The sequence below is a fragment of the Elephas maximus genome, chromosome 5 (assembly GCF_024166365.1).
Source record: "Elephas maximus indicus isolate mEleMax1 chromosome 5, mEleMax1 primary haplotype, whole genome shotgun sequence".
Classification (NCBI taxonomy): Eukaryota; Metazoa; Chordata; class Mammalia; order Proboscidea; family Elephantidae; genus Elephas; species Elephas maximus.
This window is the reverse complement of record NC_064823.1, coordinates 117,900,741-117,915,956: the sequence shown is the minus strand read 5'-3', so window position 1 is coordinate 117,915,956 and position 15,216 is coordinate 117,900,741. Positions and strand designations below refer to the sequence as shown.

At 39.0% G+C, this 15,216-nt stretch overlaps 1 protein-coding gene across 3 annotated transcripts in view; it reads right to left on the bottom strand.

The window, feature by feature from the left end:
• Window positions 1-15,216, bottom strand: part of ATP8A1 (ATPase phospholipid transporting 8A1) — a 261,316-nt gene that overhangs the window by 87,658 nt on the left and 158,442 nt on the right. For all 3 annotated transcript variants that reach the window (XM_049886325.1, XM_049886326.1, XM_049886327.1), the window contains one exon: window positions 1,389-1,561. In XM_049886325.1, the coding sequence (XP_049742282.1) occupies window positions 1,389-1,561 (173 nt within the window). The remainder of the gene's footprint in view (window positions 1-1,388; window positions 1,562-15,216) is intronic.

Here is a 15,216-nt window from a genome sequence, read left to right as displayed (position 1 = left end):
TTATATATATATAGGATATTTAAGTGAATAATCCCTGACAAAGACAGCTATAAAGAGCATCACATTCCTTTATTCATAAGTATCTTTTAAAAGAAAACAATAAAAGCAAATAGAACAGTTTTAAAAATTCAGTTAAAAGCACAGACTCTGAGATGTTCTTGAGAAGCCCTGCTAACATTTCATCTCCCAGGAAGAGAAAGCAATCTGATATATGGCTACCCTGGCCCTAGTCTGACTGGTTGGTAAGATGAAACAAATGGATGGCAAAGAGAAAAGTCCTTAGGTTTCATGGTGACCAGAAGGGAAGTGACTGGGAAGAGTCACGAATATACTTTAGATTTTAGGAAGACATAGTTTAAACAGCTTACACAAAGAAAATGAAGACGATTCCCTGACAAGAAATTCAGGAAGACCTGGAGCTAAATAGGTAACAAAAATGCAATTTTATGGATTGAAACCCAAACCCAATGCCGTCAAGTCAATTTTGACTCATAGCAACCCTGCAGGGCAGAGCAGAACTGCCCCATAGGATTTCTAAAGCTGTAAATCTTTACAGAAGCAGACTGCCACATCCTTCTCCCATGGAGCAACTAGTGGGTTTGAACTGCTAACCTGTTGGTTAGCAGTGGCTTACTTAGCCACTGCGCCACCAAGGCTCCTTTTTATGGATTAGACCTTGAAAACTCAAAACAGATTTTAATTTAGGATACTGGCAATACTGCAAGTTAGAAGGCTAAGGGCAGTATAGTCAATGCACAAATCTCACAGGAAAATGCTCACCTATGTGGAAAATGATGTGAGTTAGCACCTCTAAGTGTACCATTCCCCTAAGTAAGTCCTATTAGCAGGATCAGAGATCTAAGTTGAGTTGCCGTTGAGTTGACACTGACTCATTGTGACCCCATGTGTGTCAAAGTAGAACTGTACTCCATAGAGTTTTCAATGGTTGATTTTTTTGGAAGTAGATCACCAGGCCTTTCTTCTGAGGTGCCTCTGGGTGGATTAAAACCTTGAGCCAGCCTTTCACTTAGCAAACAAGCCATTAAGCATTTGTATCACCCAGGTATATAGTAGAAAATAGAGGCCTTAAAAAAATAACCTTAGATGGAAATGCAGATAATTAATCCAATTTATTCACAGAAAATGGCAAGACTGCTGATTCAAATTATGAACAATAATGATTAATTGTGAGGCTTGACTTACAAAAGCTCTGCTAATGAATTCCATCATGGTTTGCAAACACTGAGTCTTGGATGAACGAATGAATATATAAACTCACATTTACAAATTCTGCATAGGATAACTTCAAGGAACTTTAAAAATCAACCACTTAGGATCAAGTCACTCTTCAGTGAAGTCTGAAAATATTAAGGAAAGCTTGAACTTACCTGCAGCAAATGACAGCTTTGCATGACAAAGCTAAGTCCAGGAAATACTGTCGTACTCCAAAGGTTAAGGCATACTTGAGAGTTTTCCCATCAATTATAAGAGCAAAATCATTCTCTTTCCGAAGAGCATCACCAAGGGTGGTGCAGTGATGACTGAGAGTTTCCCTTGTCCCCTGTAAAATTAAACAAGAAATGCCCCTTAAAATTTATTCCTACTTCTTCTATTAAGATGACTTATGGATGTTTGATAACTGCATATATTTATTTTTAGTGCTTTATAAGTTTAGAATTGCTTTTGCGTATCTCCACTCATTTGATTCTCAAAAAACCTCTCAAAGAAGATTGGACAAACATTATCAGGAAAAGTCAGTTATTCCCTTGAAGGCTCACATCTGTTCCCGGCAGGGTTGGGGTCTAGACTGTAAGTCACCTGTTCCTGTTATCTGCCTGCCTTTTTAGCTCCTTATTTTAACCACACAATTACAATGCTGCAGACTATTTTCAGTATATATATATATTTTTTAAATTGTTCTAATTTTATTAGCTAGTCAAAATTACTTAGCCATGAATCCAGGTAAAAGTTGGGGTATATAATTTAAATAATTTATGGGTATTCTTTCTAAAGTACTCAACGCTATGGAAATTTAATTCCTAGTGACCAAGTAGAGGAAATGCCGTATCTGTAATCTCTCGCCACTTTGTGAACTAGCTTCTATAACTTTAATCATGATTTCATGATGCTGTATTTTAGATGCAGATGGTGAAATTTGGCTTGGTAATCTTGGTGGATCAAATAAAAGACACAACCCCCCCCGCCCCATCAATGAAGAGTTTACTCTCTGGCGCACACACACATACACACAAAACCCTTTACGTCAAGGAAAGCTTTGTTCATCTCAGCTATACAGAGGGGATGCATTTGTCTCTCTCTGTCAACACTGCTTTCCAGCTCTTCAAAGGAAAAGTTTCTAGACGTCGAGCTTTTCTCTCCAAATCCTGTAGACTCTTCCTATAACCTAGTGGAAAAGCTTCCTGTTTCACAAAAGCCCTAACACTAGCTTTGGACAAGGAAATACAAGGAATAACTTCTCTCTGATTAGATTTTTTTCTGAGTGCCAATATCTGAACCTGCAGTTTTATATAATACAAATATATATTTATACAACAACCACAAATCTACATCTATACAGCATAATATACCTATAATACCTGTAATATTTTATATAATAATTTTTTATCATATTCATGGGAAATATAATTACTGTTCTAAGTTGAGAATGTGGTTGTCCAACTGCAGTTATCTTTACAAAGAAGGAAGCAAAGCAGAGGTAATTTAAATTTTATCCTGGAGATTTTTAAAGGTGTTTCTGCATTTGTATTCAAATTTGGCTCTAACTCTGTTCTGGAATTTCAGAATTTGTTTGTCAAAATAATAAAACCATGCTGCACTGTAAGTCAGACTGTCTAGTCTCTCCCATAGTGAAACTTTACTTAACACTTTCTTGTCCCCCATTACACACCTAGTGACACAAAGGACCAGCACAGAGCAGCATTCTTGCAAAATTTTCAGTTCACACTTTACATCAGGGGGAAGTTCCTGTTCTAATTTATGGGTCTCGCCCTCCTATTTCTTGCTGGAAATTTTGGGCCCAAGAGGATTTACGAAAGGAGGTGAAAATGTCAGTTATTATTCTGTAAGCAAGATTTACCAATGACAATCAATAATAACCTGTATTGTCTTAAAAGCAAATTTACATAGATCAAATTAATGAATAAATAAATCACTGATCTGATGAATGAAATAAAATAATAGCAGGTAACATTTAACACGTCTACACACTGGCCACTGTTCCAAGGGTTACAGGTATAGACACAATATTTCAATTAACACTTGTTACAACCCCATGCGGAATCCCCGGTGGTGCAGATGCTTAATGACTCACCTGCTAACCGAAAGGTTGGACATTCAAATCCACCCAGAGGCATCTGGAAGAAAGGCCTGGTGGTCCATGTTCAAAAAACCAGCCCATGAAAACTCTATAGAGCACAGTTCTACTCTGGGACACATGGGGTGGGCTGCCATGAGTTGGAGTCGATTTGATGGTAACTGGTTATTGATACAAAGTTATGCAGAAAGTTCACTATCTCATTGTGTGGTTGAGAAAGATAAGACCTAGGGCGTTTAAGTTCCTTCCCAAGAATATGCAGCTACTGAGAAGTGAAACCAAACACAGAATTAAAGCTCTGTGTTATCCTGTTTTCTCTATGTGATTCAGTTAAAAAAAAAAAAAAATCAAACTTCAGACAGCACCAGGCACAGTGAGTTAGAAAACAGAATGCTCACGCCATTCATTGTTGTTTCCCCTAGAGCTCTCATCATCTGTCTTTCATCTTGTCTTTACCGCCAGCAGAGCTTTCTCTTCATAAAATAAGTTTAAAACACAAAACATGCCACTTTTTGTTCTAAAATCTTTCTATAGCTTCCCACTGCCTACATGGTAAACTTCAAACTCTTCAAAATGGTATTTAAGGCTTTCTACAAATGGCAACCCAACTCTCCTTCACATTTTCATCTTCCCTAGCTTCTACTGCTATATACTCCATCATCTTGACTCCTTTACTTCCTTCTCTCTGGAATGCCCTTCCCATCAGAGCAGAGTCTACCTGCCTTATAAAACCAAGCTTAACGTAGACTCACTGTCCTTGGCTCATCCCACTGCTACCAAGTGTAACTTCCTCTATGGTAGGAAAGTTCTCAGTTGCTTGAGGGGAAAGAACGTACCTAACCTGTTTCCCAGCAACAGACACAGTGATTGCCCATTACAGATGCTCAGGAAAAATGCCCTTGTTGAATGACAGTACTAATAAATTCTGGTTTTATCCCAGTGGTCGAACTCCATCTTTTCCTCTATTTTCTTTTTGTGATTTTAAAAAGAGAGAGAGGATAAAGTCTTCCACTGCTTGGTCCCCAATTTTCTAGAGAACAAATAATCCATTACGCAACAGTCCTTCAAACCAAAGCACTGCTCACTAAATGCATCTGCATATTTTAAGCTATCGCCAAGTGACTCCTGGGTTGAAAACCTGAAATGAAATCTCAGCTGGACTTTGGGAGAACTTTGAATTTCTTGAAAGAAGAGCTACAATGCAAAACTGAAAGTCAAGTAAACCTCAAATACCAAAAACCAAACCTGTTGCCGTCAAGCCGATTCTGACTCATAGCGACTCTACAGGACAGCGGAGAACTGCCCCGTACAGTTTCCAAGGAGTGGGCAGTGGACTTGAATTACTGATCTTTTGGTTAACAGCTGAGCTCCTGACCACTGCGGCACCAGGGCTCCAAGTAAGCCTCAGGACCGTGCAAGTGTCCTCATTAACCAACCTGTGGTACACACTCCTCTCCTCCCCACCCCCTCGCTTTCTAAGACCTCTCACACCTTTAAATTTGTTGAAAACTCTCCTATTTGTGGCATCATTACCCCTGGGTTTCCTTGGTGATTATCACAGATCTTCGGCAAATCAAAAGGTGTCAGGAGAGGTAACAGAGAGAACATTCCAGAAGGTGAGGCAAAAACTTCCCACAGTGAATTCTCTTGCCAGCCCACCTAGGGTGCAAGGTAACAATAATAACAACAGCTGCAAAAATTTTCTTATTTTAGTTTGCAGTTTTCTTTTATAAGTAGCTCTGTTGTTGGCTGTATGCTACCAGTTACAAGTTATATTTTATCCTTATTTACTGCCAGGAGTGTTTTAAAATTCTTTTATTTATGAAAGTTTATTGCTTCTCCCTTAAGCCTGGGAACCACACTTTATGGCCGTATTGCATTGAAGCTTATCTCCTGTAGCTAGAGATAAATTTATTACTATATTAGCTGTTGCTTTGTTTTCTTTCTGGCTACTGAAGGGGGAAATGTTTAAACATTTATTTGTCGACTGAAAGAAAATGAGCATCTGTTGCCATAATCGGGGACATTCAAGGCAATTTGGGGAAACAGGTAGACAAGGGAAAAGACCAGGGTCCAGGCAGGGAGCCAGGTAAGAGGAAGCCACATACCTCCCCCAACCAGGACCCCATGTGGACATTCTAGTCAACAATTCAACTCTACTCTCCCTATACCCACAGCACCATGCGCAGCCAAGTGCTCATTAGAACCCTCAGTCCTTGACTTCCCATTGTACTTTCCTGTCTTGCTAACTTTCAATTTAGCCCACAACCAATACTTCTTCTTTGTTCTTAGTCTTAACAACGGAGAATGAAAAAACAAAAGAGAACAAACAAAAACACTTCACCTGGAGGACAGCCTCTCCTACAGCCCTCTTCTCTTATATGGGTGCTCATTACCGCTGGTCTATACTTATATCTTGAAACCCTGGAGGCGTAGTGGTTAAGTGCTACTGATGCTAACCAAAAAAGTCGGCAGTTCAAACCCACCAGGCTCTCCGTGGAAACTCTATGGGGCAGTTCTACTCTGACCTATAGGGTCGCTATGAGTTGGAATTGACTTGACGGCAATGGGTATACTTATATCCATTTTTTGTTAGTTGCCACTGAGTCAGCTCCGACTCACGGTGATCTTGTGTGTAATAGAATGCAACATTGCCACATCTTGCACCACCCTCGGTCTTTGGTATGTTTGAGCTCACTGTTGCAGCTACCATATCAATTCATTTCACAGAATATTTCCCTCATTTTCACTGACCATCTTACTTTACCAAAAATAATATACCTTTCTAGAGAGTGGTCTTTCTTGATATCGTATCCAAAGTAAGTGAGCCAAAGTCTTGCCATCTTTGCTTCTAGGGAGCATTCTGGCTGTATTTCTTCGATGACTGATTTGTTTCTTCTTCTAGCAATCCACAGTATACTCAATATTCTTCACCGACACCATAATTCAAATGCATCAATTCTCCTCTGAGCCTCCTTTTTCATTTTCCGGGTGCCTCTGGGTGGACTCCAACCTCCAACCTTTCAGTTAGCAGCTGAGCACATTAACCATTTATACCATCCAGGGACTCTTTTACCTAATTCCCTCTAATTCTTAACCTAGGGGGAAGAACAGTTTTCTTTTTTGCACCTGTGTTTCTCACACTTTTTTCCTGCATCTTCATTCTCCCCATTATCACTATTTTTTCTTTAAGCCTAGATACTAGGTCATGATTTTCTTATTCTAAAAACAATGAACAAATAAACCAAGAAATCTTCCCTTGACTCTATTTTTATGAATCCTCCAGGAGGGACAAATATTTGCATTTTTTAGGTTCCCTAAATACTCTGTTTATACCTACATAATGCAGCACAATGTATATACTAGCTTATCTGTTTGTATCTCTATCTACCCTTTAACACTGAGGCCCTTTAAGAAAGGGTGGACTAAAACTAATAAAAATTTAGTAGCTGAAAAGAAAACTAAATTATTAATAATGAGAGAACTTATGGGAAGTTAAAAAGGCTTTCTCGTGTGACCATTTTAAGACAATTTTTCTGCTGTCTGTAAAACTCCTATGTAATCTTGGAGACACTGAATTAGAATAAAGAAGATGTTACTGAGACCACTCATATTCTAGAGGCAAAGGAGAACAAAGAGGTAGCTATCATCCAATACCCACTTCTCCTCAAATAATATAAATTATCTGAAGAATATAATAGAATAACTCCTAGGCTAGCTACTAAGTGATCAGGAACAGTGGGGCAATGAGAACTAGCCAATATTTATATAGTTTATAAGACACATAGTGGGGGGGGGAGTTAAAGTAATAGGGTTGGCAGATAACTAAGCAAAGTCAAATTCCTCACTAAAGATAACTGTGACCGAAAGGTCTTAATGAAATCTCATTTAAATTCTTAGGGAACAGGCTGGTAGAATAGTTAACATTCATATAATATCCTCCAATAAAATAAAATTAAAAAAGCAACAATCTTTAAGAAATCAGAGAATGGCAGTTTTATGGTAATCTTTTTCATTACTTTTGTATGACCTTCAGTGAGGAAACCCTTGATAAAATCACAGAGGGTGCCCTGGACAATGAAAGCTGACCAAATTTTGAAGTGAAATAAATCGAAAGCCCTGATTTGTTTGGAAAGTATCAGAGCATGCAAGTTGTCATTTTAATTTTGGCAAAACTCTGCTTGGAACAGTCTAAAGAACCCAGAGGCCAGATGTGCAGAGAACATGTTAGGCCACCTAAGAACTATATTTTTGATGGCCCCAAATGTAATGTTGCAGAAAGCACCTGCATAAAAACAACTCTTTTCAGCTCTTAGCCTTCTTGTTTTTTTTTCCTGATTTCTGTCCAGAGGTTTACAGGACAGATAGTCTTACTTAGAAACAAGTCCAAGGAACGCCCTAGTAGAGAACTGGAAATATCCCTAAGGAAACGAAAAGGAAAGTCTTCGGCTAGAAGACTGGTTAGCCAAATATTCACAGAGCAGACATGAAGTGAAGATTGTGGATAAATAGTCCAACATGCAACACCTAAGAGTGGTACTTCCACACCTTGCTCCTAAGAAAACCAGTTGCTGTCGAGTAGATTCTGATGCACAGCGACCCTACAGGACAGAGCAGAACTGCCCCATACGTTTTCCAAGCAATGGCTGGTGGATTCAAACTGCTGACCTTTTGGTTAGCAGTCATAGCTCTTAACTACTGCGCCACCAGGGTCTCCACCTTGCTCCTGGGCAGCAGTTATTTACTTGTAATTAAAGTAAATAATGTGTGATCACTCCTATATATCCTAAAGGACATCATCAGCAAGGCTAACCCTAAGAGCAAGCCTTAAAAGAAAATAACCTATCTACATTTATTTAATTTAGAGAATATTTGGTGTTTGTGTCTGAATACAAGTAAGTTCAACATTTATACTTACTCATGCCTGGGAATGTGTTAAATATGTGCAGGTCAAATGATAAACTTACGAGGGGCGTTCAGTTCCCAGAAAGGGGAGAAAAAAATCAAAATTCCGAATTACATGTTGACTTTCAGACACAATATCTAACAATGTATTTCATTGTGCTCTGACTTGTTCTTTTCCCTCACAACTGGACACAAAGTTTACTGCCAGTGAAGTCTAATGATCATACAATTGGGGGTAATCAATCACTTCTGACGGACCACACAACTTCCACCTTTGTGAGAACGGACTTAAGTTTATGAAGCCAGTGCTTCCTGCTATAATATCAACATCACAGGTTTCCGTTTTCACTTCTTTTCATAGAAAGGGCAAAATCTAACACAATGTTACAAAAAAGGCTCGCAAGAATCTTGCTGAACAAAGATGGAGACTCTCTGAGACAAAGTAACTGGCTGGAGGCACCAAAAAAAAAAAAAAAAAAAAACACCAAACCAAACCAAACCCAGTGCCGTTCAGTTGATTTTGACTCATAGGGACAGAGTAGAACTGCCCCATGGAGCTTCCTAGGAGCGTTTGGCGGATTCGAACTGCCGACCCTTTGGTTAGCAGCCGTAGCACTTAACCACTACACCACCAGGGTTTTCGGCTGGAGCCACAGCCACTGTAAAATAGCTTCAGAGCCTGTCAGCTGATGTGCATATGTCACCAATTAGTGTTAAGAGCAGTCTTATGTCACCGTATAATGTGCAAGTGCGCTACAGAAAAGTGGAACAAGAGAAAGCTGAGGCTAGCCAGTGAGAGCGCACACGATGCTCTTTGGCACTTATAACATTTGAAATCAAATGATGACACAACCACATTGTAAAGAACTAGAGTTCCAGAAACTCAAACCATACGCATGGCTCAGAACTCAAGGTTTCCTCAAATTCCCCAGCTCCAGAGGATACAGAGTAAATAAGCTAACCCAACATTTTTCACCTTCCTTGAGAAGGAAAAATTAGTGTTTTACTTTGAAAATTTTCCTTAATGATGTAAGATGGAAAAATTAAATGAAAATGAGAAATAATGAACTGTTCCCGTCACTTAAGTAAGTAAGTAAAGGCACCAAGAACTCCAAGTCCCCTCTTTGCACCAGGGAGCTACACAAGCTCAGTGTTCTAGGAAGAATTATATCACGCTTTACGTGAAAAAGTATTATGGGTAAGTTTATTTCATGCTCCATCGAGAAGTTTTTCCATATGGGGGTATAAATGTAATTCAATCCATTTCCTCATTATTTTATTTTTTTGTTTGACTAACTCTAGAAGGTATCAGAAAGGCTTGGGCTGCATCCTGACTCTGCCGCTTACTGGCTATCATTCCTCTGGCAGGTTGCTTCTATGAATCCTAGCTTTTTCATTCATAACTGGGTTAATAGCCATTTTGGAGGGCAAATGTGATGATAAAATATGTTCACTCCTTTATTTATAATTAAAATGCCCTGTCCAGTGCTTGGCACAGGGTTGAAATCAGTAAAGACTAGTTCCTTCTCTTCTGCTGACGTTAGGGTAAAAGAAGTACCACCTCGTACTGAAGGACGATCAGCAAACTGAAACACTACCCAACATCAGTAGGATCCAATTGCTCTATTACTGAGATCATTTTAATTCCTTCTGAAATCTCCTGGTGGTAATTTTACTTCAGTCTATCTTTTGCCTGCTAACACTCAAGTCTGCCAGCTCTTTGTCTTCCTACATAAAAAGTAGCTGGAAATCTGTCTTCTCTTTAATTCTAGAAAAGATCGCATTATCTCCTTTCGTACAGTATACAGTTCTTGGTATGAGAACAAGTATTTATATAACGAACCTTGATTGTTTCTCCTTATTTTTTACCTTCTTTCTCCAACCTTGATACAACTCTTAGGCTGAAAATAACCTGTGAAGTTACAAACTGATTTGGAACTTTTAATATCTGGATTTTTACACGGATCATCACATCAATATATATGTTAGACGTTAAGCTCCCATAAATAATACGAAATCTCTTATATGTAAAATTTTACATAAAATTATAAAAAACAGCATTACATACAAGTGAGAGCTTCATAAATATTTTGTGTAAAATAATTTATAGAGGAAACACATAGGGCTCGTTTTGCTTGCATTCTTCAGATATAATGCTATGAACTTTAACTTCTTTGGTACTGATGGTTTTTCAAAGCAGAGAAATAAATATTCACTTGGGAAAAAACAAAACAAAACAAAAAACCTTACTTTAGTTTTCTAAAGCTGTACCTTTTAAACCTATTATAATGTTAATTTATAATGTCAAGAGAATGTGTGCATATATGTATATGCATAAATGTATATATAAATGGATAGACACACATATATACATACACACATGTAAGTGTTAAATTGACCCCTATTTTATTAGCTGTTCCGGTGGTTTGTGACCCCATCTCATCATCATTTAAGACATGAGGTATTTACGAATTTATGGCCAAATGATCTTTCCTTCTTTCTCTACTTTTACATTTTCCAAATGTTCACACCCTAAAATTACAAATTAATGGAACATTCCAAGAACATTCTTAATAATATATTACGACCATATCAAGTATGGACAATGTTAGCACGTTCTTAAAGGGTGAGTTATGACTCCCATAATAGCAACGTGGGTAAATGCTTAAAAATTACTTATTTTTCTACCACGTGTTATTGATTCAGCGGAACACTGGACATACCATATATTCCTACACAACACATACATCAGTCACTTCTCCAGCTACTGCAGTTGAAGTAAGAGAATAATTAGGTAGCTGAGAGTAGAGAGAAACTACCTTAATATAAAACTGGGCCATTTAGAATTCATTCCAGTCAGTGTGATGACTAGCTCTCTTTGATGACGCTTTTGATTTGGGGGGGGGGGGAGGCTTTGAACTGGTTCAGCTGGTTAGAATTTGCATTTCTAACAGGTTCCCTGCTTATAATTTGCATTTCCATCCCAACTGCCCTCAAGTTGATTCCAACTCATAGTGACCCTACAGAATAGGGTAGAACTGCCCCATAGGGTTTTCAAGGTTGTAAATCTTTACGGAAGCAGATTGTCACATCTTTCTCCTGCAGGGCGACTAGTGAGTTCAAACCGCTAACCCTTCAGTTTGCAGCCGAGTGCTTTAACCACTGAGCCATCAGGGCTCCTTATTTCTACCCCAGATATACTGAATCAGAATCTACAGTTTAACAAGACTGCCAAGTGATTCTTAAGTATAACTTCCCGGGAACTTGTTAGAAATGCAAATTCTCAGCAGGGGTTTGAACAGAAGGCATCAGTTCAAAGCCTCATTTTGATTAAAAAGCTTTGGTGTTTTTAAATTCCTAGTTTATACCAGGATATAACCTTTAAAAACATATTCATAAAGAACAAAAACTATATAATTTTTTTTTAAAGGGTAAGCGCAGAGAGAAGGTTAAGTCATTAAAAACATATGGTCAAAGAAATCCTCCGAAACAGTGTGATGGAAGGCAGCCAAACGAATGCATTTAATCAATACGTATTGCTAAAGATAATGCAGAGGCAAACAGACAAAAAAAAAAAAAAAAAAAACAAAAAAACCCAAAACCCCATGCTTTGCTGATCCACAGATATGGGATTTCCAGGGTGGGGGCAGATATAAAACACTGTAATTGAGGAAATGGTCCAATCTCCCAGTAGGACCATGCCATCCAAAAAAGGTCACAGGTCACAGAATGGAAGCAGGTAAGGAGAGGAAGTTGCAGAACTTGGTAAATTGCTCTCAGCTCCTCGGCAGAGGTTTGGGATTTGGAATTATGATAGGTTCCATCAGGCAAGTGACCCCTTGTACGTGAGGCATTTCGTCTCACTGTGGGTACACTAGGGAGAGAGGCAGAGAAGTGTGGATTTAATGTCCAAGTCTGTTTCAGCACTGGGGTAGGGACATGTAGCAAAGGAAGATAAATCCAGGGAAAGGAAGGAAGAGTGAGGTAGGGAATATAATTATATAATTTACATGATTTTGTGGATAAAGATTTTTTTTACCAAAGCTCTCATGGTAATTATTTTAAACCACCACTGAAAGCCTCCTAAACACTTATTTTGAGCTTGGTATTAAATATTCTCTAGTGGCGGCAATAACTCAAACGCAGACGGAAGCATTCTGGGAGAAACCGGGTCGGCAGACATCCAGGCTCTTGCTATTCCCCTCAATTTAGCCAGGAAGAGGCTGCTCAGAATATATAACCCATTTTCTGAAAATAAGCAAATTAACCCAATCAACGGCTTGGAGATGGTCACAACTGGCGTCTCTGAGAAACTGTTACCAAAACCACATTCTTGAATCCACAGCAGAAGAGAGAAAGCTAATGTTGGACTCTTTTTCTTAATTATTTAAGTAAATTTAGGAATAAAGAAAAATCATTATCTGCTTTTTATCAGTGCAAACCCCAAATGCATACCATTTCCATGATTACATATATAAAAAAAAATTTTTTTTTATGATTACATATATACAACTGTTAAAATAATATTTTATGTACAATTGTTATATCGGTAAAACACAATGTAGGCCCTCTACTGAATTCTATAAACACAACATGTCCAAACACCACCATTTTCCGTAAGGACATTTCTTTTTCATCTGCTTTGTAATCCTGGTGGCAATGGGGAGAGGAGGCAGGAAAGGAGGATAAACAAACACCAAACCCGTTGCTGTGGAGTCCGTTCTGACTCATAGTGACCCTACAGGACAGAATATAACTGCCCCACAGGGCTTCCAAAGAGCGGCTGGTGGATTTGAACTGCGGATAATGGGCGGCGGGGGGGGGGGGGGGGCGGGGGGGAGGTTAATAAAACAAGTCAGAAAATTTGGGGGATGAAAAACAATATAAGGTGTGACTATTAAAAAAACAAAAAGCCTCTTTGGACTCAGAGCACTCCAGGTTTAATTTCAGGATCCTGCAGTCACTAGCTACAAGAACTCAAAGCCTCTATCCGCAATTGAGACAAACAGTGCTGGTACTACAAAAGCAGAGAACATCTTACGCAGACAGACCTAGAGCATAGTCCGTTTCCTATAAACTGTCACTTTTATGGCGATGCTGACTCATCAAAAGATATGGGTGGCAGGGATGCAAAGAAGTCACAAGGCATGGCTCACCCCCTCAGAAATGTCAACAAGCTGTGGGCAGAGTGGCAAGGGGGCAGGCTGGTAGGAGAGCATTTATCTATAATTCTAGGTTTCAGGGAGCTAGCTCCTGGAAGAGTTCAGACATGTGGTCAAAAAGGAGATAAAGAATATTCAGGCACTGGGGTAGCAGGAGTGGGGATGCTTTCTCGAAAGAGAAACTCTATGGATTTGTGTGAACAATTTCACTTAGGTTTCCGCACACAAGCCAGACTCTCTGAATTTTGTTTTAAAAAAAGGGGGACGCATTTAGTTCGTATGAGACCAAACAACGTGTTTGATGGGACTTGTCAACCACATGCTTAGGCTTGAGGCAGTCTTAAATCAGGGGAAGGGAGAACAGATTATTTGTTTGTAGGTTATTTTCATTTTTGGGTAATGTTTACGCTTTTTACTAAACCGGTTCTTTAAAATGTAACAATGTTGGCTTTCTACACTGGGACCTACTTGGAGCAAGCAGTGTGCCAGACAGCATTTGAGCAATCTTCCTACAATGTAACATAAAAAATAAAGTATGCATCTGATGGGGATACATTAACACATTCAAAGTTAAACTAAGATCTTAAAATTTTCAGGCCAAAAAGCTGAAACAGCTTTGCTAGTGGTAAAAGTGAAATTCACAGTTACTGAAGGACCTACAAAAGGCAGCGGAGGGAAACTCTGTGTGGTTTAAAACCTGCCTAAACTATTTTTCAAAGCAATACAAAACGTATGTATTAGACTCAGGGGACATATCAAAACAAAACCTGGGATAGCCCAAATTCTTTTTTTTCCTCTCCCTTTTTCTGGAATCAGGTCAATAACTTGCTTATTCTGGATTTCTTTCAGAAGCCATTCAATAGTGGCTGCTTCCCAAAACAGTGAGGTTTGTCTGCATAACACGTATATGCTGAGCTTAAAAGGGTAGAGATGACAACTTCAGCACTTCTGGCCTGACCGTCCTATAAGTTAAATTGGAAGCTTACAGAATGTCAGCAAGTCAGACTCAGCTAGAAAAAATTAGCAATTCCATAAAGGGCTTTCTTGTACCATGGTGTTGAAAAATACATATTCCTGCGCTTGTTAACCTAATATCAAATGTGCCTAACTATTCATTTCCTGTAAAACATTATCAGTGAGGGGAAACACTGGTATCCATAATCAAACCTGCAACTGGTTTGGGGTCATATTCTAGGGTTAAGCAGAGAAATTTAAATAGTGAGTGGAGTGGCTGTTCAAAATCACCTCTTACAGTAGCTGAGAATAAGGAACTCTCCTGCCCCAGGAATAATATGCTAATGGAATAATAACCATGATGAGCATGATAATTAATGGCTGACTTTTCTTGGGTGTTTCCTACATGCCAGACATTGTTTTAAAGTATTTAACAATATATGCTTTGTTTAATTTTCACAACACCTTTTGCTTAGACTCTGGAATCCAATGACATCCGCCAGTGCTGCTTAGCTATCTGTGTTTGGTCAAGTTAACCTTTCTTTGCCTCTGATTCCTCATCTGTAAAATGGGCAGCATAGTACCTGTCTAGTAATGCTGTCAGATATAAACATGATTGTCCCTCTAAAAGCTTTAGCACTTGTTGCTGTTGTTTTTAGTTGCTGCTGAGTTGGCTCTAACTCATGGCGACCCCCAGTATAGAAGTACAAACACTGCCTGGTCCAGCGCCATCTTCATGATCGTTATGTTTGAGTCCGGTGTTGTGGCCATTGTGTCATTCCATCTCATTGACGGTTTCCCTCATCTTTGTTGGCCTTCTACTTTACCAAACGTGACATTCTTCTCCAGCAGTCGGTCTAT